This window comes from Sapajus apella, unplaced genomic scaffold (assembly GCF_009761245.1).
Source record: "Sapajus apella isolate SASKATOON/1434 unplaced genomic scaffold, GSC_monkey_1.0 scaffold54, whole genome shotgun sequence".
In the NCBI taxonomy this organism is placed as follows: Eukaryota; Metazoa; Chordata; class Mammalia; order Primates; family Cebidae; genus Sapajus; species Sapajus apella.
In genome coordinates, this window is record NW_022436994.1 from 11,024,880 (window position 1) to 11,049,745 (window position 24,866).

At 45.2% G+C, this 24,866-nt stretch overlaps 1 protein-coding gene across 10 annotated transcripts in view; it reads right to left on the reverse strand.

Annotated features, from left to right (window-relative positions):
- Nucleotides 1-24,866, reverse strand: part of HECW1 (HECT, C2 and WW domain containing E3 ubiquitin protein ligase 1) — a 454,797-nt gene that overhangs the window by 228,671 nt on the left and 201,260 nt on the right. For all 10 annotated transcript variants that reach the window (XM_032244417.1, XM_032244423.1, XM_032244418.1 and 7 more), the window contains one exon: nucleotides 15,351-15,458. In XM_032244417.1, the coding sequence (XP_032100308.1) occupies nucleotides 15,351-15,458 (108 nt within the window). The remainder of the gene's footprint in view (nucleotides 1-15,350; nucleotides 15,459-24,866) is intronic.

The following is a 24,866-nucleotide window of genomic DNA, read 5'->3' on the forward strand; positions in this document are numbered from 1 at the left end:
TGGCCACTTGACTGACCTAGAGTTGTCACCTTGAGTCTCTCAAATACATCTTTGTTGGGTAGGCTCAGAGATCAGTCTCTATCAGATGGCTCAAACAACTCAACGAGGAAAAAACAACTCTATTACAAACTGGGTAAAGGGTATAACAGACATTTTGCAAAAGAGGAAATACAAGGGGTCAACAAACACATGTTCAACATCACTAATCATCAGAGAAATGCCAATTATAATCACAGTGAGATATTATCTTTTATGAGTCAGAATGGCTATAACCTAAAAAGTTAAAAAACAACAGATGTTGGCATGGTTGCAGAGAAAGGAGAACACTCATATACTTTGGTGAAAATGTAAATTAGTTCAACCTCTATGGAAAACGGTATGGAGATATTCCAAATAACTAAAAATAGAACTACCGTTAGATTCAGCAAACTCACTGCTAGGTACTTAACTAAAGGAAAAGAAATCATTAATTAAAAAGACATTTGCACTCTTATGTTTATTGCAGCACTATTCAAATAGCAAAGTCATGGAACCAACCTAAGTGTCACCAATAGTTGATTGAATAAAGAAAATGTGGTACATATACACCATGGAATACTACACAGCCATAAAACATAAATTTATGTCTTTTGCAGCAACATGGATGGAGCTGGAGGCCATTATCTTAAGTGAACTAACTCAGAAACAAAAAAATCAGGCATCACATGTTTTCACTTAAAAGTGGGAGCTAAACAGTGGGTACACATGAGCATAAAGATGGAGATAATAGACTCTGGGGACTTCATAAGCAGGGAGTTTAGGATAGGGATAAAGGCTGAAAAATTACTTATCGAGTTCAATGTTCAATATTTGGATGATGGGTAGATTAGAAGGCAAATCCTCTTTATTATGCATGTAATATCCTCATAACAAACAAACCATGTACCCCTAAATTTAAAATGAAATAAGATAAAATAAACAAGAAAAGAAAAAGTCATGGTCTGCATAGAGCCCTGGGAAGGAGGCTGGATTTTCTTTCAAGAGTCCAGATCTTGGCTGGGAGTGGTGGCTCGCACCTGTAATCCTAGCACTATAAGAGGCTGAGGGGCAGGGGACTAGTAGAGGCCAGGAGTTGGAGACCAGTCTGGATAACACAGTGAGATCCCATCTCTACAAAACTTTTTAAAAGTAACTGGGCATGGTGTTGTGTGTCTGTGGTCCTAGCTACTCAGGAGGCTGAGGCAGGAGAATCACATGAGCCCTTGAAGCTGCAGTAAGCTATGATCATACCACTGTACTCCAGCCACTCTCTCACACCACAGAGTGAGAGAAAGAGAAAAGGAAGGAAGGAAGGAGAGAGAAAGAAAGAGAAAGGCAAGAAGGGAGGGAGAGATGGAGGAAGAAAGGGAAGAAAGGGAGAAAGAGGAAAAAAAGAAAAGGAAGGGAGGAGGAAGGAAAGAAAGAAGAAAGAAAGGAAGGAAGGAAAGGAGGAAGGGAAGAAAGAGAGAAAAAAGGAAAAGAGAGGAAAGAAAGGAAAAAAGGAGGGAAGAAAAGAAGGAAGGAAGGAAGGAGGGAAAAAAGAAAAGAGTCCAAATCTTGCAGGAATTTGTTCTGTGGGTATCTAAGTCATTTTGGACTGCTATAAAAATAGACTGAGTTGCTTAAACTACATACATTTCTTTCTCTACAGTTCTGAAGGCTGGAAAGTTCAAGATCAAGGTGTTGGTGGATTAGGTTTCTGCTGAGGGCTCTCTTCCTGGTTTGCAGAGGGCTGCCTTCTTGCTGTGTTCTCACATGGCAGAGAGAGAGAAATCATGTCTCTTCCTCCTTTTATAAAGGCATTAATTCCATTATGAGGGCCTCCTCACAAACATTAGTCTATAGCAGTGAGGTTGCAAGATCACCATAATCACTTCATATGTGTCAAGCAGCTAGACTTCAATTTAACTGGTTCTGATGCTTTAATATTCATTTCTTACATTGAGTTTGCCTGACATGAATTTTTCTCTAATTTGGGAACTGCTGGTGATTAGTCTAGAAGTAAGGGCAAGGCCTAATTGTAGATTATTTTGACTACTTTTTTCCACATGTTCCCATACTCTTTCTGCTTTTTCCCTTCTATTATTGACTGTTTAAAAAGAATTTACATAATTTACTCTTCCCCTTCCGAAAAATATTTCATCATATTCTTTTAATACTTATCCTTTTCATTGTTGAAGGGTTAGGCAGGTTTTAAGGGTTTAATTTTCACTAGAAATTTATGTTCTGTGTCATAGAAAATTCACATTGTAAAATAAGCCTCTTCTTTTTAGGGGTAAATACTAAGAGAGAGAGAGGAACAGAAGTTCCAAGAAAAGGCTGTGTCTATAGGTCCAAATTTCTAGACTTTGTATAAAGATAGAGTATTTCATATGCCATTCTCTGGTAGAGGGTGGATTATTTGTAACTATATTTTCCCCAAAGGACATGAGAAGCATAATGACTCAATTTCTCCCTTATAAGGTGGGTTCTCTGATTTGGGATTTAAATTCATAAACCTTGAAAAACCTGAAAGAGACTGGTGATGACAATAAACAAGGATGATTTCCTCCTTTTTCTTTTCTGCTTTTTGTCTGCCCTCTTTCCTTGGGTGACACAGCTGGTACCAACAATGTAGGTCTAAATATGGACCAGGTTCTGTAACTCTGGTTTTGCTTAGAGAGAAGGAACAGGGCTTAGATTGCCAGCTGCTGTAATAGATAAGGGTTGTTTGTGTCTAAATTTTGTGGGTTTTGGTAGGTTTTTCAATATTCTTGGGTACCATATTGACTTTAGAATTTTGGGAAAGTGTGATACATGAGACAGAGAAGGCTGCATTGACAACAGGTTGGAAGAGGTTTGGTACATTTTTGTATTACTTGAACTCTGAACTTTTTCCTGGCTGTTCAAAGCTCATGTGGACAATGTAGCTAGTATCATTTGACCATGGTCTTGCATTGGCTAGAGAACTATCTTGGCTGATGTCAAAAAGTCCCGGGAGTGACCTCTGAACTGGTCCTAGGTAGATAAGGTGCACAGAAGCTATGAAAGTATGCGGGAACAGCCGGGCACAGTGGCTCACGCCTGTAGTCCCAGCACTCTGGTTAGGCCGAGGTAGGTGGATCACAAGGTCAGGAGTTCAAGACCAGCCTGACCAGCATGATGAAACCCCATCTCTACTAAAAATACAAAAAAAGTTAGCCAGGTACGGTGGCACGCACCTGTAATCCCAGCTACTTGGGAGGCTGAGGCAGGAGAATCACCTGAACCTGGGAGGCGGAGGTTGCAGTGAGCGGAGATCACATCACTGCACTCCAGTCTGGGTGACAGAGTGAGACTCCATCTCAAAAAAAAAAAAAAAGTACACGGGAAGGCATACAATATGTTCAGACAGTATTTCTGAAGCTTCATAGATCTCTATCCTTACCAAAACTAGCTGTGGCTATGCACAACCATTGACTTGGCTGAAATACTCAATAGGTCAGAAGAGGTGTGAATGAAGTGAAAAAAGGGAAAACTCTCCCTTTCCACTGCATTTCTAACATTCGTTTCCTGGCCCCAATGGAGAGAGGAGGAGTCACTAAACTGGTTGGTCAGATGCTGAGTGTGGACTGGGCCGTGTTTGACAGAGCGCAAAGTCCTCTGTTTTCAAAGGTGGTACATTTCTGCCACCTCCTGATTACAAGGCGAAGGTAGATAGGTCAGTTGACTCTGTTCTCTCCCTGTGGCTGACCCAGAGACCATCTGGCCCCCTCCCTCTGCCCATATTTCCCTGCCTCTTCCTCTAGCAGGGAAACTCAACTTTTTTAGGCTCAGGAAAATCTATGGGAAAGATAAGATGTAACTGCTGCTGTTCTTGAGCATGAGTCTCATGCTTCCTGCACTGGAATACTGAGCACTAGCTTAATTCATTAATTAAATAATTGAATACATACTTATTAAGCCCTCTAAGGGGAGATGGTACTAGCAATAAAACACTCTTTTAAAATGTTATCTAGGTATTGAAATTATAGATGAATTTTGCTTTGATCTTTTCCTCAAATTTTCTGTGGGAATAAGTAATACTTTTATAAATGCATATACGAATGGTATCCATCCATACGTAACAAATACACCAAAATGGGGGCGATTCTGGATTTATATGTGAGGAAATGATGAAATCCTGTGTAGCCTTATCTTTTAATGTGACTTTCTCTACAGCTTTTTATGGTGGATACACTGAGCCTCCTCCCCACTTGGGATCATCTGGATATGAGGAAGGCTGCACATTAACCACCTTGACCTTCCTTCCAGATCTCCATTTTGGTAGAGTGTGATTGTCTAGTGATGTCTGTGTTCTCATCATCCCCCCTCCCCCACATTTCCTTGCCTATCATACCAGGGAGGTAAAGCCCCCAGGAATGACTCCTACTTCAAAGTTCTCTCCACTGGATAAGCCAGTACTGTAGCCCTCCATGGGATCAGAATTTTGCCCTAGTTCTCTACCTTAGTCATGGGACCCCTATTGGCCTACTTTGGTCTTATCAGGACATCACAGTGGCTAAAGAGCAGTCTCTGAAGGCAGGCTGCCTCGGTTCCCATCCCAGTCCTATCACTCGTTACCTGTGAATACTGGACAGGCTGCATTATCTTCCTTTGCCTCGTGTTCCTCATTAACAAAAAGGGAAAATAAAAATATCTGCCATCTAGGGTTCAATAAGGATTAAATGAGGCAATATAGCTCGACATGATGCCAGGCACATCAGGAGGCTCAGAGAAGTTTAGCTGCTGTTATTACCAGTGTTATTCCTCTACTGAGGACAGTAGCCTTACCCCAAACAATAGCCCAGGGGTTGGACCTTGCAGCCCATGTACATTTCTCCAGGATGAGCACAGGCCACAATCCCAAAATGACTGCAGCCACCTTTGCTCCATCTGCTGCGTCTGTCTGTGTAATTGGACACCGTGGTGATCAGCTTGCCATACCCTTCAGACACTGCCTCACCCACCTGGCTGCAGGTTCAGACACAGCATGTTAGTTAGGTCAGTGTCCCTTGTCTGTCCCACATTCCTGCCTGCCAAATTTGGCCTCTCGCCACGCCCACTTGCCACAGGCACTTAGAGCAAGGCCCCATTTCAGGAATGTGGCCTATGTGCGTCCCCGGGGATCACTACCCATCTTGCGGAGATCAACATGGGCTAACAGTCCCTTCCTTGGGTCGCTGAAGCCTTTGGAGGGTCTCAGCAGCCCGGGTGAGGTTCTAGCTTTATGTGTCTGTGATTTTGAACAAAAGAGATTCATTTTGTGTGTAGAGTGGCTTTGAGGGGGAAGAGAAGAAGCTATTTATTTATTTATTTTTCCGTAGAGTTCCAATTTCATTCTACCTCTTCTGTGTAGATGAAAATCATTCCTGAGCTCTTCCAATTTCTTCTTCTTATTCCCTTCTTGTTAGGAAAGGGGGCACTGTAGAGTGGTCAGCAGAAACACATTTCTTCCTGTCTCTTTGTTCCCATCCTGCACCTGCCACCTGCCACCTGCCTTATCCATATGTCTGGTCATCCCACCCCTAGCCGGTCAAGGGCTTCTGGGAAAGGCCTGTCCCATAACTGTTCTTTGGGTCCTGCTGCCTTCTGACTCCTCACAGCCCTCAGTCCGTCAAACTGCCCTTCAGTGTCCCACGTCTCTGACATTGCCATGGGCTCTAACATGGTGCTGAAGGACGACAGATAATCCTGAGCTCAGATCTCAGCTCCACCACTCTGAACCTTAGGCAAGCCACCCACAATGCTGGGAGAATAAGATTTCTTATTGGATACAATAGTGATGGCATCCACCTCATGATAACATTCTTGCCAAGAACGTTGATACCTGTAAGCACTGAGTTAACGAGAGTCCTTATTTTTATGGCCTATTCCACTCAGTCTATAAACATGTGCAAGCCTCCCCTGATCTTTAAAATACCTCCCTTTAATTTTATTCCTTATTTGGCTACTTTCTCAGAGCCACTCTCATTACCACAGGACTACTGTATTCCTCTGGCCTCTTCTTTATAAACGCAGATTCACCAGAGGGTCACCAACCCCTCCAGCATGCCAAAGGCCTGAGCTGTTTCCTGGGACACAGGACTATCAGGGCCCAGATCAGGAGAGTTCCAGCAAACCAGGAACCCTACCCTTCGGCCTACAGACTTTCTCACCAACTGCATGAATTAATTAGACAAAGCCCACAGCCCCCACATGGCCACCCTCTGCAGTGACTTCCATATCTTGTGACTCTGTGGTGCTCAGCAGGTCATAATGACGACACCCTTGATGGTTTCTCCTCCCTTGAATTCCAGGGCCTTGGATGGCACTCTTCATGGTTTCCCTGGCATTCTGGTTACTATGGCTGCATAACCATCAAACTGAAAACATGACAGCTTCAGCAGCACTCTTATTATCTCTCAAAGTTCTGTGAGGTGTGGGCTCAGCAGTGCGGCTCTCCTGCAGTTCTCACATGGTGTTGCCATTGACAGCAGCTGGGGCTAGACATCTGATATGGCCTCTTTGCCTGGTTGGGGATGGCTGGAAGTTCTGGGCCTGCCAGCATGCTCTTGTCATACATCCCCAAATACAGCTAGTGAGGGCTTTTCCCAGCCCAGCTGTCTCAGGGCTTTAAGAGTGAGTGTCCCAAGAGGGAGGAAGGGGAAACTTTTAGCATCTTGAGGCCTAGGCTAGAAGTTGGCACTTTAGTTTGGAAACCAGCCCAAGTCACAGCACCCACCCAGGGGAGGCGACATGAAGCCTGTCTCTCAGTGGGAGAAGCATCAAGGAATTTATGGCCACTATTAACCTTCTGCACTTGAGGATCTCTCTGTTCTTCCTGCTCTTCCTCCTCCATGGAATTTGATCCTCAACTCTCCTCTTCTCACAGTCTATATCAATTATTTTCACATCCAGGCACACATCCAGTTCCTCATCAAACCATGTCGATCTTACCTCCTAAGCCTCTTTCTAAATCAGCCTCTTCCATTTTTCTCATTCCAGGAGTTTTTATGCCATAGCTTCTTCTCACCATAGCTTCTTGGTGGTCTCAGTCCTCCAGCATCAGCACCTTACAGTCTTCTCTCCACACTTCTGCCAGAATCCAATTTCTAGAATGCAAGTCTAATTGGAATGCCTTTTCTACTTAAAGCATTGGCATAGCTCTGTGTGCTCTGCAGGCCTATGTCTAATCTGCCTATAACCTCTGACCCTGGGCTCCTTCCCTGGAATGATTTTCAATTCTGTCTCACCCAGCCCAGCCTTACCCCTTCCCACCTCTGTGTGCTACCTGCCCTGAGTCCAGATATTCCTTGTAACTTGGAGGTGATTAGGTCCTTGACCCAAGGTCAGGCTAGGGCTCCTATTCATACTACTTCACACAAGGCAAAAAAAGAAATACATGGTTGTCTCCCCAGTGTAATGCCAGAGCCTCAACATGCAGGGAGGGAGCCTGCATGGCTAGATCTGACTCCCTGGAGACCAGCAGGGTCCCTAGCAGGCCTCCAGCACAATAGGGATAAGAGAGGCAACTATATCTTATGTTCTCACACTGACGTGACAACTCAAGGTTAATCCAGAAAGTCTGGCTTTGGGTTAGTAGGGCCTTGACCCTTTATTTATGTTGACTGAGGGTTTTCTTCTCATTGGGAAGATCTGACATGTAGCTGTCTGGAAGCCTGCCCCATCGTTTTGTATTGCTGTGAATCTGAACTGAATGTTCTGGTTATATCTTTCTGGCTGTTTTCTATAATAATGTTCAGTCACGCTTTGTTATTTAATCTGAGGGACTGAGACCTCCATGGACTGCAGGTCAATTTTGATGTCCCCCAGATGCAATGGAATCCTTGATGTGCTGAGAAGTGACTGGACAGCTGCATCTTGTCTTCCCACATGGGCCAGGCCGTCCCCTGCCACGCCCCGTTGTCTTATTGACTGTGTTCTGTCAGACTGCCCTCTGGCAGCCCCATGCAGTTCAGACAGGGACCAGCAGCAACTGTAGCCCCTCTAGTTCTCTGCTTCTTCTGTGTCCCATGTTGCAGGCCTTGGCTGGGATTGCTGAAGGTGGATATATTTCCATGTAGTCGCCTTGCATGAATAGTCACAAACCCTTTTTGTGTTTTTAATTTGAGACAAAGTCTTGCTCAATTGCTCCGGCTAAACTGCAGACCTCCCTAGCTCAAGCGATTCTCCCACCTCAGCTTCCCAAGTTGCTGGGTCTACTGGTGTGTACCGTCAAACAGAGCTAATATTTTAAAAAACTTATTTTTTGTAGAGATGGGGTCTCACTTTGTTGCCTAGGCTGGACTTGAACTCCTGGGCTCAAGTGATCCTCCTGCCCCTTCCTCCCAAAACACTGGGATTATAGGTGTGAGCCACCATGCCTGGCCCCAAATCCGTTTTATCATGTCATCCCAAAACTAAAGTAATATTAATGGTTCGTAGACTACATAAAGTCTAAGCACTCAGATCTTTCCTATGCTTCTCAGCTTGTCTTGAATTCCAGACACAGCTCTGTTTCCTTCCACACAGCTGTGAGGCACCCTACCTGCACGTGGCTCTGATGGTGCCACAATGCCCGCCCTGCTGCGCCTTCAATCTTGCTCTTTGATCACTGTTATGTTCTTTCTACATCTCATTAGCATACAGGATATATAATATCTAACATATGATATCACATGCTGCATGATAACCTCAAAGGGACAACATTATCACTGTATGAGTATTTCCAACACATTCACTCTGGGCTGCTTGACAGCCTGATTATGGATTGGACAGTTTGAGCTCCTTCCTCTACCAGCCCAACGGATGCCTCTCTAGCAAGATTAATGCCTTTGGGCTTTTAAAGCAAAACTGGAAGAAAAGAAGGAAGGGAAGACCAACATGAGTATGAGCTGTAACCCAATGTAGGTTTATGGAGAAGTTTAGGTGGCAGGGACACCAGGGAGGGGAATTAATTGTGCAGTGAAAGGACACAGACGAAAGAAGAAAAAGAATCTCAGCAGTATCACTGTGAACTGTATATTCTTTCCCTAAAATTTAAGAAACACAAGTAAGAATATAAGCAACTCAAATTTTGACTGTTACCCAGTGCAATTTTAACCATGATTTCACTTTAGCATAGTCCTAGAGTGGGTGGGCAGTGGCAGGGGGAGTCTTGGTTTCCAGGGAGTTCTATAAAAAAATCAGATGGCACAATAGTATAAATATGCCTATTATTATGCAGATACGTATAAGGAGCCATACTTCTCCTTAGTAGAAAACCTGTGAAGCAGTGCAGTGATCACACCTTTATGTTGCACAGGCTGGGTTCAGTCTCCTCACGCAGACTTAACTTTCTTAAGAGCTTAGCGCCTATGGCCCAAATATTTATTGTAGAGTAAATTGAGACATCTCCTTGGAAATAACACAACAGTGACTCAAAATGGCAGCCCGTGGTGCAGTCCTTAGCCACGCTGGCTCTAAAGGCAGAGCAGTCCTGGTGAAAACATGCCCAAGTTCAAATAAAAGGCTCTAACAATGTGTCACCTTGACCATCTGGACTGTGGCCCGATGACGCCCCTGTGTCTAATCTCAGTGCTGGTGCCTCTGGCCCCAGCGAGCTTATCCTGGGAAACATTGCTCCAGAATGCCAAGGAAGAGAAGGCAGCCAGATCCCCTGGAGCCCTGCTTTTCTACCAGCACCCTTCACTCTCCAGCTTTGGCTGCAAAGGATTTCCTCACAGAAAACTCTCAGCATAAAGCCGTTCATGTCACAACTGTCACCAAGGCACCAATATGTCTGTTCCCAGAGCAGAAATAAAAGCCGGATGTACGTTCCCACCCTGACTCCTCTCAGAGGAAACCCATAATCCCTAATTCATAGTCCTCTAATTATGGCAGCGGGTCTGGTGTTGACTGGGCTCTTGCTGTCCAAGACACATGGCTGGCCACATCTCCTGGGCTTTTTCAGGTCATCTTCATGGGGCCACCTTGTAGGGGATGTACATCACTTTCATTTTATAGGTGAAGAAACAGAATTTCAGAGTCTAGAGGGGATCCCCGGGCATGGGGCTGAGCCCCAAGTCGCCGTGGCCATCATGCTGCCTCTGGCTTGGAAGCCACTGCCTGAAGCGCAGAGTGAGCAGGTGGATCCCGACAGCCCCACCTGTGTGAGGTTCACCTTGCCATGGTCAAGCAGGAGTCATTACAAACTGACAGTAGGGTTGGCTGCTTAGATTTTCTGTTATGTATAATCAGGAGCCTCTGTGTGTTTTTAAAATATGAGATGAGAATTGAAATGGGATTAATGCCCTTGTAAGACAGGTTGAAGGGGAGTCCCAGCCCCTTAGGCCCCTTTGGCCCTATGCGGACACAGCCAGAGGGCACCGTCTTTGAAGCTGAGAGGGCCCTCACCAGAAGTGGATCTGTTGGCACCATGATCAAAGACTTCCCAGTCTCTAGAACTGTGAGAAATAAACTTCTATTATTTATGAATTACCTAGTGTAAGGTATTTTGTTATAGCAGCCTGAATGGACTGAGACAGACAGCATGATGGGAAAGGATTAAAAATGGTGTGCTACAAAGGTTGAGGGGTGTTCTTCTGAAGGGTGCAGGGAATGATGAGACTAGAGCAGGCAGCAACCTGAGGGTGCATCCAGCCAGGTGTCCACACGAGGAAGCGAAGGGAGAGACGGGCTGAGCCTGAGACTGACCGGGAAGGTGAGATGGGATCCGGGATGGGTGGTGCTGACTGGTGGGGGCAGGACACTAAGGCAAGGCAAAGAGGTTGAAAATGACTCCAGATTTCCTGTTTATGCCTGGACAGCTGTGAGGGGGCGGTGCCCATGAAAGTGATGAGAATCCAAGGTCGGTAGAAGGGCAGCCCCTTTGGCAGTGGGCTCCCGTTGCAGTAATCAGAGGTCACTCCAGACACACTGCCCAGTACTTCCTACTAAAATTGGATGGACAGGGAGGCATACAAAGCAGATCTGGGCCAGAGATCAAGACAAGGATACCCTCTTTTCAGAACCACCTCATCTTCTCAGTGTTCTGGGCCTTGATTTGGAAGGACTCTGACAAAGTATGCAGCGAACAAGGGCTGTGCTAGCTCCCTCTGAAGGTTTGAGATGGGCCAGCAATGCCCAACTGCATGTATTAAAAAATGATAATTGAGTTACTACAACAATACAGGATTGTATAATTTTATAGGATGGGTCAACTTAAAATTTCACCAGTCTGTCTTCTGTCAGTCTTAAAGTTTGTATCTTTACAGTTCATATATTATAGCCATTGATACTATGGTCAAATAGCCACGTACCCACTAGAGAAAAATTATGCCAGAGGATAGGAAATGATTCAGGCTTTATTTTCTTTAGGATTTTTATCAAGTATGTTATTCCTTGGAGAGTGCAGAAAATATTTATTTAAAATATTCCTAATTTGATGGTACTTTCAAAGTCTGAGTTAGTCAGACCATTAAAAGTTGTATAAATCAACAGCAATTACCTACTCCTAAATTGAATCATTATCCCCAAAGAAAAGTGCTATTAGAACACAGTAGATGCCAGGTCATCTGCAATATACCTCCACTCTCATAAAAATAAATAACAAAAAGAAAAAAAAAAGAGAAAAATCAAAAATCAAAATAAAAGGAACACCTCGTTTTATTTTATTATGTTAATTTGATTTAATCCCCATGTAGGAAGAATGGCCTTCTCTTGTACTTCAGTGTTTAAAATCTGGCCAATGTTTCATGTTTTCAAAATTATTTTTAATTTTAAGAGAGTATAATTTACCAGTTAGATTAATTGTGTTTATTCCTGCTGGGAGACTACAAAGACTCTTATTTTTAGTTCATAACAAAAGCTTCTATAGCCCTTTGGATCGTGGCTGGGATTCTGCATTTTTATTACAGCAAGAGGAGCTTTGATGCTTGGATATGTTATGGAAGGACAGAACGTTTCATACGGTCAATCTCTCCCCACTTGTTAATTTGGCCCTTCTCAGCCATACCTTTATGAAAATGCGAATTATTTCACATAACATATAAATTTATGTAGCATCTTATATACAATTTTAATGCATTCAGATCCCTAAAGCTATAATTCATTATAGCATTTTAATTTACTTGATCTATATTAATATATGTGCCCTGAGTTAATACTCTAATCATTTGCAAATTCAAGCTTTGTCTTGATAAATTTTTACTTTTTGACAAATTATATTACATTAGTATAGAATGATGTATTCTTAATATATTGATCACTCATTTGATAGATTTGCAAAATGTAAATACCTGCCTTTCCCATTTCACTTTATTTGATATTCCCCAAACACTGGGACATTGCTAGTCAAACAGGTAGGTTGAGGAGCAGCACCTTCCTAAGCCCACACAAAAACATTTTTACAATGTCATTATCTAAAGTGTTCAACTTTCAGTTATTTGAAATATGCTTTTTGCAAGCCACTTTTTTTTTTTTTTTTTTTGAAACAGAGTTTCGCTTTTGTTGCCCAGGCTGGTGTGCAGTGGCACAATCTTGGCTCACTGCAACCTCTGCCTTCTGAGTTCAAGCGATTCTTCTGCCTCAACCTCCCAAGTAACTGGAACTACAGGCGCATGCCATCACGCCCGGCTAATTTTTGTATTTTTAATATAGACAGGGTTTCACCATGTTGGCCAGGGTGGTCTTGAACTCCTAACCTTGGGTGATCCTCCTGCCTTGGCTTCCCAAAGTCCTGGAATTACAGGTGTGAGCCACCATGGACGATCAAGCCATTTGTTTTTTATAGGATGCTGCTGCTTGACCAAGTTTGAATATGCTTTCATTCAATTATGATGATCTTTATGTATTATAAAGAGCTGCTTTTATATTATAATGTCTTTTTGTTGTTTTTTGAGAAAGGGTCTCACTCTGTTGCCCAGACTGGAGTTCAGTGGCGCTATCATGGCTCACTGCAGACTCATCTCCCCGGGTCCAGGTGACGCTCCCACCTCAGCCTCCCAAGTAGCCGGGACTACAGGCACACATCATCATACATGGCTAATTTTTTTGTAGAGATGGGGTTTTGCCATGTTGCCAGGGCTGGTATAGAACTCCTAGACTCAAGCAATCTGCCTTCCCTGGCCTCCCAAAGCTGGGATTACAGGTGTGAACTACCATGCCTGGCCTATAATGTCTTTCTAATAATATTAAAAGTGTGTTTTCATACTGCCCATGAAGACAATTATATGAAATGGTTATTTGGAATAAATATACCATAAATGTTCTATACATGTTACAGAAATCAAACGGCCTCGAAGGGAATGGCACTAGGGCTGGATTAGTTTACAACACAAATTCCCCCTTTTTTGGTGTGTTGGCCCATGCAAACGAGGAGACAGCCAGGAGATCATATAGCAACAAAGTGTAGAAGGGATGTGGCTGTATGGGATGTGGTCATTGCCTCTTGAGTCTGAGTCAGGTATATTGAAATTCCCACCCAGAGATTTCTTCCTCCTTAATAATATTTATCTCCCTGACTTTAAAAAGATAAAAACTTGCAAGTTGTGTTTGTGCTAGCACCATTGAGGACTGCTACTTCACTTTGACCCGAAAAACGGGTTCTTCTGTCTATTTCTCAATTAATTAGAGCACAAAGGGAAAAAATGGGTGCACCGTAAGAAAGAAAAACCTCTCTTACCAAACTTCCATTGAAGGTTTGTGCACACATACTATTATTATGCCTAATAATCATTACTCATGCAAGTTTTTATCCTTTCTGTTCTTATTGAAATTTAGGAGGTTTGCATCAGGTACCACTTGCTGGAGCGATCTTTACACCCCAAACAAACCCACACTTCCTAGGCTGAATGATGCTGTTTGTAGGGTAATGAGAGGTCAGCATGACTAGGGTGAAGGGTGTCTGCTGGGGAGGATGGAGAAGTAGGGCTGTGAGCTGATGGTGAGTTTATGCTGGGGCTTGGCAGCTAAGCAGAGCGACTGCAGCTGATGCAGTAGGACAGAGGAGCCATAGAGCTTTGGGGCAGATGGTAGCAGAATCGGGCTTAAGGGATTTTGCCTGGTATGGATTAGAGAGGAGAAAAGCCAGAGCCAGGGAGATAAGTATTAAAGAAAAGAAATTCTCTTGCTGGGAGTTTTATTACGCCTATCTCAAAGACAAGGGCCAGAAACCATATCATATAAAATCATGTTCCCTCTACACCCTGATAGCATAAAAATTTCTTCCTTGCCTATTCACCCTGCATTAGCCAACACAAAAAAGCGATATTGGGTCATTGCTGGGAGCAGAGATACCATAAGCTTCTTCAAAGACAGACACCAGGACTTTCATCTTTACATCTGTAGTCCTTGGAATATAGCAGGTCTTATAAAAACGTTTGTCAAGTGAATGAATGAAAATAAGAGTGAATGAAAATGAAAGCAAAATATGCTTCAGGATATAGTCTTTCTTGGACCACAAGTCAAATGACAATGGATAACTTCAGATTCCTAGCTGTGCATCTTTTCCTCTGAGAACTGGATAGCTGGAATAACAGACCATTCCATTTCCTTTCCAACAGGCCACACTGAATGAACATCTGCTGAGAACCATAAAGAGCATGAAGAAGTTTGTCCATGAGATCACTCCGTAACCAAGTGGAGGAGAAGGAGCTGTGGACTGAAGGTAAGCTGTGCATTCCTTCAGCTGGCAAATGTGAAGCCCATCTAGGTATCTCCTCATGCAATGAGAAATACACCAGTATGGGGACCCATGTAAAAAGCCTGCCATAACTCTGAAAATGATTTATTTTCAAAGGCAGAAGAAAATTTTAGAAAATATATAAATAAGATACGTGATAGCAAGTTTAATCATCCAGAAACGTCAGTAGATTAAAAATCAAAGACATAGGCTGGCAGTGCCAATGTCTCACAGCCCTCCAGAGGAGTTGTGGCTAGAACCAAAGGTCAGAGCAAAATGTGAAAAATCACGGAAAGACCGGGACCATGGGCAGGAAGCCTTGAAACACTGAGTCAAGCAAAGGCAAAGCTGGAAGGCAGGTTGCCTGTTGAGAACAGCTGATCTAACTATAGCCATGCTGGAGATGACCCTGCAGGAGCCATGGAGTGAAAGTTAAGGGAACTGAGCCAAAGGGGCTTATGAACAGGAACCAACTCTTCCTTGGTATTAAAAGGGCAGCCCTCTGGGCTGGTTGGGTGGCTTTTATCCAACTGCCCTAGACCTCACCACTTACTACTGAACATATTTTTAAGGATCTCTTTAAATCTGCACCTCTCTTTTAGAGGCCCCATTGAAGCAGAACAAATAATGAAACAATTGAATTCTGCCTCATCCATGTCTGCCAAGGCATAAGAATGGTCAAAATACTCACGTTCCACAAAGTACGAGCTGGCGTCGATCTTCCAGATGATCTGGCCCCGATGAGAACCATTGACTCCACGGTTCTTGTAGTCCAGAAAGTTTTCAGACAAGACCTCATCTATATTCCCAGAGGAAGAAAACAGAGTAAAGAAACGTATCAGTCAATAGCATATTTAGGGGAATAAAAGAAAGTGAGCAAACTATACAAATGCTGCTTCCATCTCAACAGAAGAAAAAGCACTTGGAATCAGAGCACCAGTTAGCAGAAAGCATCCCAAAGACGTCAAGGGACCAAACGCTTTTTATGCAGGAATCTGCTCCCCACGCCACAGCACTCCTGGCAGATCATCTAGCTGGTTTTGGAATACCTCCAGAAACAGAGCAATAATTACTGCCATTGCATTTCACTTCACTTTTAAATGGCTCTTCCATGTGTGAAAGCTCAGTGTGAAAATCTTCCTCCTAAAGCTTCTATGAACTGATCCCTATTTAAGACTGAGGTCAAGATATAAAGAAAGAGTCTCCATTTAGGGAGTATTTCTCATAGACTCCACCTCGTATCATCTCTCCTCCCACCTGGGCATCACCACCATGCTACACATAATTGCACCCCTGAACTTATCCATCCATCCATCATGCACTCATGCATTCTTTGTTCATTCAACAGCTGAAATCCAACCATCTGCCAGATGCTGGGGAAGGTGCAGGGGCAGTGGTGTTGGGCAAACCAGTATGATCTTTTCTGAACCAAAGCTTACAAACAATTGAGAAGACAGACTGTAAACATGAAGCAAATAAATAACTGTTTAATTGTAACTTGTGATAAGAGATGGAAAGGCGGCCAAGATGGTGGCTCACACCTGTAATTCCAAAACTGTGGGAGGCCGAGGTGCAGATTACGTGAGTTCAGGAGTTTGAGACCAGCCTGGCCAACACGGTCATGAGGGAATGTGTTCTCTTTCTGCATCCACAAAGAGGAGTAGTTTTAAGGGCAAGAACTTCCCAACACCATGCCCCCCTCCAATCTCTCTCCATCCAGGAGATTTAATGGTTTGTGTTTGAATTTCACTGGCAAGGGAAGAAACTAAGAGTCAATCACTCCAGTGGAAGTTCTAAGGAACTCCTTTCATTGGCCTGGGGTCTTAGAGGAGGTGGTGGTATCTCCCAGGTTAAAAGTCCCCTTCTTCCACACTCCTTCGGACTCCATGTTTGGGTCCCCTTCCACGAACACTCCCTTTGTGGAAGCCATCTTTCTCTCTCCTGGATTTCCCCTCTGGAGTCCCCTTCCACACTCTCTCGTGGAAGCCTGTCTTCCCCTCCTAAACTCCATCTCTCTCTATTCCCTTCCACTCAGGGTGGAAGCTGCTTTCCTCTCCCGGATTCCATCTTTCTGGATTCTCTCACTCAGTGTGAGAGTTAGCAGTTTTTCTCTCTCTTTAAATAAATCACTTTCTACAAACACTTTAGGGTCTGGCATTTGCTGCACACTGTGCCGTGGTCCCCTCTCTCATTCTTGAGAGAGCAGGCGGCCAAGAACCTGGAGAAACGTTCTCTCAGGGAGCTGAAGGCACCCTGAACCCCTGAACCCCAATATTACATTTAGGCGAGCCAGCCAGGAGAGGGGTACACCAGAAAGGGGGTACAGCCAGGAGAGGGGTACAGCTGGAGAGAAGACTTCAAAATCGTGAGTAAAACCAGCCCCATTCTGTCCTGTCTTTTTAAGAACACCTGAAGCAGCCACAGCCAGGCAGGGCTGTGGCCACCTGAGCGGGGTGCCTGGAGACTTGACCCAGCCCGTCTTAAGTGGTGCTGCCCAGCCAGAATTAAAAGCACAGTTTTTTTTTTTTTTTTTACCTCCAAGCTGTCTCTCGGCCTTCCCTCTCCGTCTCTATTCTTCAGATATTATCTCTGGGACCAAAACCTGCGGGAGCCTGTGGGGTGGAAAGGGTAAGCACCCCCCAACCCCCACTTTCTGCTCCTTGCAGCCGGGAACAGCCCAGCCTCAGGGCGGAACTGAGCCACGCAGCCCTCAGCTGGAGAAAACAGCAGGGAGGGGTGAGGTACAACCCGAGCCTGCAAGGGTCGGGGAACACAGTGGCCCGTGCGTGGTTCTGGCAGGCCTCTCCGGTGTTCCCCAGTCTCAGGCAGCAGGGTAAAAAAGTCTTCCCCAGGGCGTTCGCCTGCGGCAGTGGGTCCCTGTGTGGGCAGTGGCTTGGGGAGTGGCCCAGGCGTGCACGTGGTTCTGGCGGGGTCAACTTGGCAACCGAAAGCCCCGGGGGCGGGGGAACTCACCAGCCCAGCAGCAGCTGCAAGTAGCTTTTAAACCCATAGCTGCAAGTGGTTTTTTTCTCTGGGTGGGCCGACTGAAAGAAAAGACGCAGCTGCTGGCTATCAGCCCCACCCGGCTTTGGGCAGGCCACGCCGCCTTAGGGTGCGGCATTCTTATTCAAAATAAGCTTTAGAAAGCTTTCTGCCTTACTTCAATATAAGTGGTCTATCAGCACAGTTGGTAAAGGTGCGTGGTTCAACTCCCCTGTGGAGTCAGACTTCAATTGGCAGAACCTTTTGGGAAATTTAGAAGCTGAAGGCTATGGGACTTTGTTTGGTGTATAATTTGTCTTGCTTAGGATTGGCTGTCTCTACGGCAGAACTTTTCCATCTAGAAAATCATAGTTAAACTGGTTAGAGTTCCCAGATAGTCAATGGCAGGTGTCACAACCTTAAGGGCAATTTCCTACAATGGAAAATGGGTTAGGGGACAGGAGGCCCGGGTCCTGAGGGTATTGTTTCAGCTGAGGGGGCCCAGCCTGCCTTCTTTAGTTCTAATGGCCTCTCCCTAGAATTTTACGCTTCTGGAGCAGTTTTATAAATTGGCCTGTGTAAATTGGACTTTCGCTGGGAAATATTGGTACCATATACTTTTCTCCCATGCCTTCCTCATTATGCCAGAAAGTCCCACTCCCTTACTAGGAGCGGGGCCTGCTGGCCAGAGCAGGAACCACTATCTATACAAACCTCATTAGGGAGGAAATCCCTCTCTGCTGCCCATTATAAGGCCGGTTGCCTCACCAGGAGGCCGGACACACCCACCTCTGCACCCGGCACCAGGCTCTGCACCCGGCACCAGGCTCTGCATTTGGCACCTAGCTCTGCTGCATGGCTTCCCTGGAAGGCTCCGGCTAATGCAACCCTGGCTGGCTCTCGCACCGGAAAACCCGCCCAATGACCCGCCAACCAATAGCAGCCCACCCTGTCTCAATCCTGCTCCCCTGGACCCATTCAGAGCACCCAGCTGTTGCTCGTTCCTCCTAGCCATAAACCCCCTGCCCCAGGAAGTCAGCGTGACTTCTTTGGCTCCCTTTTCCCGGAACAGAGAACCTCACCCTGGCGCTGAATTAATTGGCATTTAATTTTCTTATACTGGCCTCAGTTTCCTCATTTTAAACTCGGCAATAACCCTTACACCCATTATTTTAAGAGGGGATTAATCCTGAAGTTTGGGCAATGGATGGACAATTTGGATGGGCAAAGAATGCATGCCCAATTCGAATAAGGCTAAAGGATCCCACATCTTTTCCTTACCAAAGACAGTACCCCTAAGACCAGAAGCCAAAAAGGGACTACAGGATATTGTAAGGGACTTAAAAGCTCAGGGTCCAGTGAAGTCCTGTAACAGCCCTTGTAATACTCCAATTTTAGGAGTGCAGAAACTTAATAGACAGTGGAGGTTGGTGCAGGATCTTAGACTTATTAAGGAAGCTGTGATTCCTTTACACTCAGCCGCACCTACTCCTTACACCTTACTCTCTCAAATACCAGGAGAGGCACAATGGTTTACAGTTCCGGACCTTAAAGATGCCTTTTTCTGTGTACCACTACATCCTGACCCTCAGTTTCTGTTTGCCTTTGAAGACCCTTTAGAACAGAGCTCTCAGCTCCCTGACAGTTTCACCTCAGGGCTTCAGAAACAGCCCCAACATGTTCAGCCAGGCCCCAGCTCAGGACCTTAGTAGTTTCTCACATCCAGGTACCCTGGTTCTTCAGTATCTGGATGACTTACTTTTAACTGCAAGCTCAGAAACCCAGTGTCAGCAGACCACTCAGGACCTCCTAAACTTCCTTGCCACCTGTAGATATAAAGTTTCCAAACCAAAGGCCCAACTTTATAGGCAGGAGGTAAAATACCTGAGGCCAGTCTTGTCTAAGGGCACTTGGACCCTAGATAAGGGACGTCTCCAACCCATACTGGGCTTCCCCCATCCCAAGACTTTAAAACAGTTACTGGGATTCTTGAGAATAACTGGTTTTGCCGATTGTGGATTCCCAGATATGGTGAAATAGCAAAACCTCTGTACACCCTGATTAAGGAAACCCAAAAAGCTAAGACCCATTTCGTGCTCTGGGGCCCTATAGCTGAGGCAGCCTTTCAGACGCTGAAGCAAGCACTACTGCAAGCTCCAGCTCTAAGCCTTGCTACAGGGAACGACCTCTCCCTATACATCACAGAGAAGTCAGGAGTGGCACTGGGGGTTCTCACCCAGAGTCAGGGAGCCACGCCACAACCAGTGGTGTACCTATGTAATGAAATCGATGCAGTAGCAAAAGGCTGGCCACACTGCTTGTGAGTCGTAGCCGCGGTGGCTGTACTAGTCTCAGAGGCAGTTAAAATAGTGCAAGGGAAAGATCTAACTGCATGGACTTCACATGATGTAGCTGGAATTCTGGCCTCTAAAGGAGGCTTATGGCTGTCTGACAATGGCCTCCTCAAATATCAGGCCTTAGTGCTTAAAGGGCCTGTACTCCAACTGTGTACATGTGCAGCCCTCAACCCAGCTACTTTCCTCCCTGAGACAGGAGCAGACACAGAGCACGATTGTCAGCAGATTACAACTCAGAACAATGCAGTTCGAAAGGATCTCTTAGCTACTCCTCTAGCCAACGCTGACCTTAACCTTTACACTGACGGAAGTTCCTTTGTGGAAAATGAAGTTTTCAAAAGGCAGGATATGCAGTAGTCAGTGATCAAACAGAGCTTGAAAGCAAATCTCTTCCTCCTGGTGCTAGTGCCCAGCTGGCAGAACTGATAGCCCTCACCCAAGCTCTAAAATTAGGAAAAGGAAAGAAAGTCAACATATACACAGATTTCAAATATGCTTACCTGGTTCTGCATGCTTATGCTGCCATATGGAAGGAAAGAGAGTTCCTAACCTCAGCAGGAACTCCCATTATATATCGCAAGGAAATTTCAGACTTATTACAACTGTCTAAGAACCCAAAGAGGTAGCAGTCTTACACTGTTGGGGTCACCAGAAAGGAGATGAGAAGGTAGCTGAGGGCAAACTCCAAGCTGACCTAGAGGCTAAAAGGGCAGCTAGACAAGCATTTATGGGAGGACCTTTAATACAGAAGAAACCACTCCAGGGAACCAGACCTCAATACTCATCAGAAGAGGTAGAGTGGGCAATCTCCCAGGGACATAATCTTCTTCCTTCAGGATGGTGAGCCACTGAAGAAGGAAAAGTGCTTCTACCTGCTGCCAGCCGGTGGACAGTACTTAAAACCCTACAACAAACCTTCCATATGGGTATAGAGAATACACATCGGATGGCCAAATCTATATTTACAGACAAAGGTCTCTTCAAGGCTGTCCAACAAACAGTCAAAGGATGTGAAGTATGTCAGAAAAATAATCCTTTGGCACATCGAAAAGCTCCCCCTGGGGAACAGCGAACCGGTCATTACCCAGGTGAGGACTGGCAAATGGACTTTACCCATATCCCTAAGTCTCAGGGATATGAATATCTGCGAGTATGTGTGGATACCTACACAAGCTGGGTTGAGGCTTTCCCCTGTAGAACAGCAAAAGCCCAAGAAGTAATAAAACTCCTGATTAATGAAATAATCCCTAGATTTGGACTCCCTCGCTGTCTTCAAAATGATAACGGTCCTGCCTTCAAAGCTGCAGTAACCCAAGGAATTTCCAGGGTGCTAGGGATACAGAATCATCTCCACTGTGCTTGGAGGCCTCAGTCCTCAGGGAAAGTGGAGACGATGAATGAAATTCTTAAGAGACACCTAAAGAAACTGACACAGGAAACCCACCAACTGTGGCCTTCCCTATTACCAATGGCACTCTTAAGGGCTCAAAGCTCTCCTCAGAAAACAGGACTCGGTCCCTATGAGATGCTTTATGGACGGCCCTTTCTTACTAATGATCTCGTATTAGACAAGGAAACAGCAGATCTAATAAAAGATATAACCTCCTTGGCTAAGTACCAACAGGCTCTTAAGACTTTGCCTGAAAGATACATGAGGGAAAAAGGGAAAGAGTCATTCTGCCCCGGAGACTTGGTGCTTGTTAAATCCCCCCCCTCAGACTCTCCCTCTCCAGACCCGTCTCCGGAAGGAATATTTTCAGTTATTCTGTCTACCCCAATGGCAGTTAAGGTGGTGGGAACTGACTCCTGGATTCATCACACTCGGCTGAAGCCTTGGACACCCCCTGAGGAAAGTGAGAGACCCTCCACTCGGCAGCCTGAAGTTCCAGGAGACGACCTTCCATACCCCTGCAAGCCATTAGAAGATCTACATATGCTTTTCCAACAAGATCTTCAGGGAAGTAATTTATATCCGGGCATTAATGGGACTATAACCCTCACCTGTGCTATCCCTCAACCTCCAGTTATTCCTACCATGGGGTGGGGAGAGTGGTCAAATAATAGAAAACCTTGGTGCTGGTATTAGGAAAGTTACTACCTCTATTCAGTCACTATAAGCTATCTCAGGAGTTAATTACTAACATTAAAAGGTTGCTGATTCTCTCTGCAAACTAGCTTAACTCTTTAGTTGCCATAGCTCTTCAAAATAAAAGGGCCCTAAATCGGCTAACAAAAGAGAAGAGGGGAACCTGTTTCTTCCTGGAGAAAATGCTGCTATTTTGTAAACTATTTAAGTGTTGTGAGGCTTGTTTAACAACTGACTGTCCTGGCATTATTCTCTCCTAGGCTTGTTTATAACCACTCTATATTTGTTGGCCTCTGGGCCTCTCATCTTTAACCACCTTGTCACATTCGTTTCCTATAGAAACATAAGGTCACAAATAATCCTGCTGCTGGAACCCCAGATGTCCTTGGCCTGTGAGCTCCATCATGGACCTCTAGATCAACCTGTGCCCCTGAAAGGCTCCCCTCTGGAGGAAAGCTCAACTGCAGGACCCCTTCTACGCCCCATTTCAGCAGGAAGTAGTTAAAGAGGATTGACTTCTGTGTTCCAAAAGGAGTTGTGCTTTCCTGTTCAGAGGGGGGGAATGGGGGAAGGTGTTCTCTTTCTGTGTCCACAAGGGGGTGTAGTTTTAAGGGCAAGAACTTCCCAGCACCATGCCCCCCTCCTATCTCTCTCCATCTGGGAGATTTATTGGTTTATGTTTGAATTTCACGGGCACGGGAAGAAACTAAGAGTCAATCACTCAGCGGAAGTTCTAAGGAACTCCTTTCATTGGCCCGGGGCCTTAGAGAAGGTGGGGGCTCCTCCCAGGCTAAAAGTCCCCTTCTTCCACATCCCTTTGGACTCCATATTTGGGTCCCCTTCCATGAACACTCCCTTCGTTGAAGCCATCTTTCTCTATCCTGGATTTTCCCCCTGGAGTCCCCTTCCACACTTTCATGGAAGCCTGTCTTCCCTCCTAAACGCCATCTCTCTCTATTCCCTTCCACTCAGGGTGGAAGCTGCTTTCCTCTCCTGGATTCCGTCTTTCTGGATTCTCTCACTCAGTGTGAGAGTTAGCTGTTTCTTTCTCTCTCCTTCTCCTGTTTCTCTCTCTCTCTCTCTCTCTCTCTCTAAATAAATCACTTTCTATAAACACGTTTGAGTCCGGCATTCCCTGCACACTGTGCTGTGGTCCCCTCTCTCATTCTTGAGAGGGCAGGAGGCCAAGAACCTGGAGAAACGTCCTCTCAGGGGAGCTGAGGGCACCCTGAACCCCTGAACCCCAATATTACAGTGAAACCTCCATCTCTACTAAAAAAATTAGCTGGGCGTGGTGGCAGACACTTGTCATCCCAGCTATTCAGGAGGCTAAGGCAGGAGAATCGCTTGAACCCAAGAGGTGGAGGTTGCAGCGAGCCAAGATCACGCCACTGCACTCCAGCCTGGGCAACAGATTGAGACTCCATCTCACAAACTGGAAAAAAAAAAAAATGGAAAGGAAAAGAACAGGGTGCTGTGACAGAGAGTGACAAGGAAGGCAGCCAGGGGGTGGTCAGGAGTGCACTGGTGGAGGAGACGAGGACTGGGAGGAGCTCTTGATGACTGTATGTTTTCACCTCTTGCTGTTTATCTGCTCATCACTTTGCAACCCATCCATGTCATCTTTAAAGCCAGTGTCCGGAGAGAAATGCAGCATTCCTGGGGAGGACAGATCTGAGAACACTAAGCTGCCTGTCACCTTCTTCGTTCCAGACCCCACACCTTCAGTGCAGACTAAGACAGGAATGTGAATTTGTTGATCTTCTATGGTGCCCTTGTAGTTTCTACTCCACCGGAAATAATCTGAGTGAGGTGGATCTGAGGCTGTGGGGAAAGCCAGGTTTTGAGAGTCCAAATCCACTGCAGGGGCTGGAGGGACAACCTGGGCAAAGGGCTCCTGAGGGCAGGCCCAGAGTCCGGCTCTGCAGAGAGCTCTTTTCATGATTGCTCTTTTTTCTGCGGATTCTCTCCGGGTCACATGCTGCATTGAGCTGGACTGAGAAAACAGAGATGAAGTGCAAAAAGCACTGAGCTTGAAGCCAAAGGGCCCAGCTCTTGAGGTCTTGCATGCCATTTGCCAATCATGTCAGTTCTACAGTCTTTCCTCATCTGCAAAGTGGGGAGTAGTCATAAAACTTCAGTCTTACAGGGGAGCACTAAATGAGATAACTGCTAAGCCTTCTTGTAATCTGCTATGTGGATTGCACATTTTAAGCTGCCCCTTCTCGGGCAAAAAATGACTGGGCAAATGAACACTCATTACTGATAAGAACTGTTTGTATCCTTTGGAAAATCGCTTGTTTGCAAAATTTGCCTGTCTTTTTATTCACAGTTGTGCTCACAGCCCTGTTTGGGTTGCTAAGAAGATTGCATAATACATCTTTTACAGTAATTGCCTCATTTCTGCAAAAAGGCATAATATTTTCCTAGCTCCCTGGGTCTTCAGCACAGATATAACAAGTCTCACACCCAGGTAGAAATTTGCCTCATTATAGCAGTTCTCCAAGGGACGGTATTTCCCTGAATTTATCCACTCTGATCACTGGGATATTCCCTTTCATATTCATAGTCAGGGATTTATGGACAGTAACACCTGGAAGGAGGATGTCCATTCATGCGTGAGATAATGGATATTGGGTACTTTGCTCTGTTCCAGGCATTGTGCTAAACCTTGGGGATACACTGGTGAACAAGACACGGTCTATGTTCTCAGGGAGTTTCTAATATATTTGGGGATGTATTCAAGAAAACAGGTAATTTCATTAGAATATAGAAAGTACGA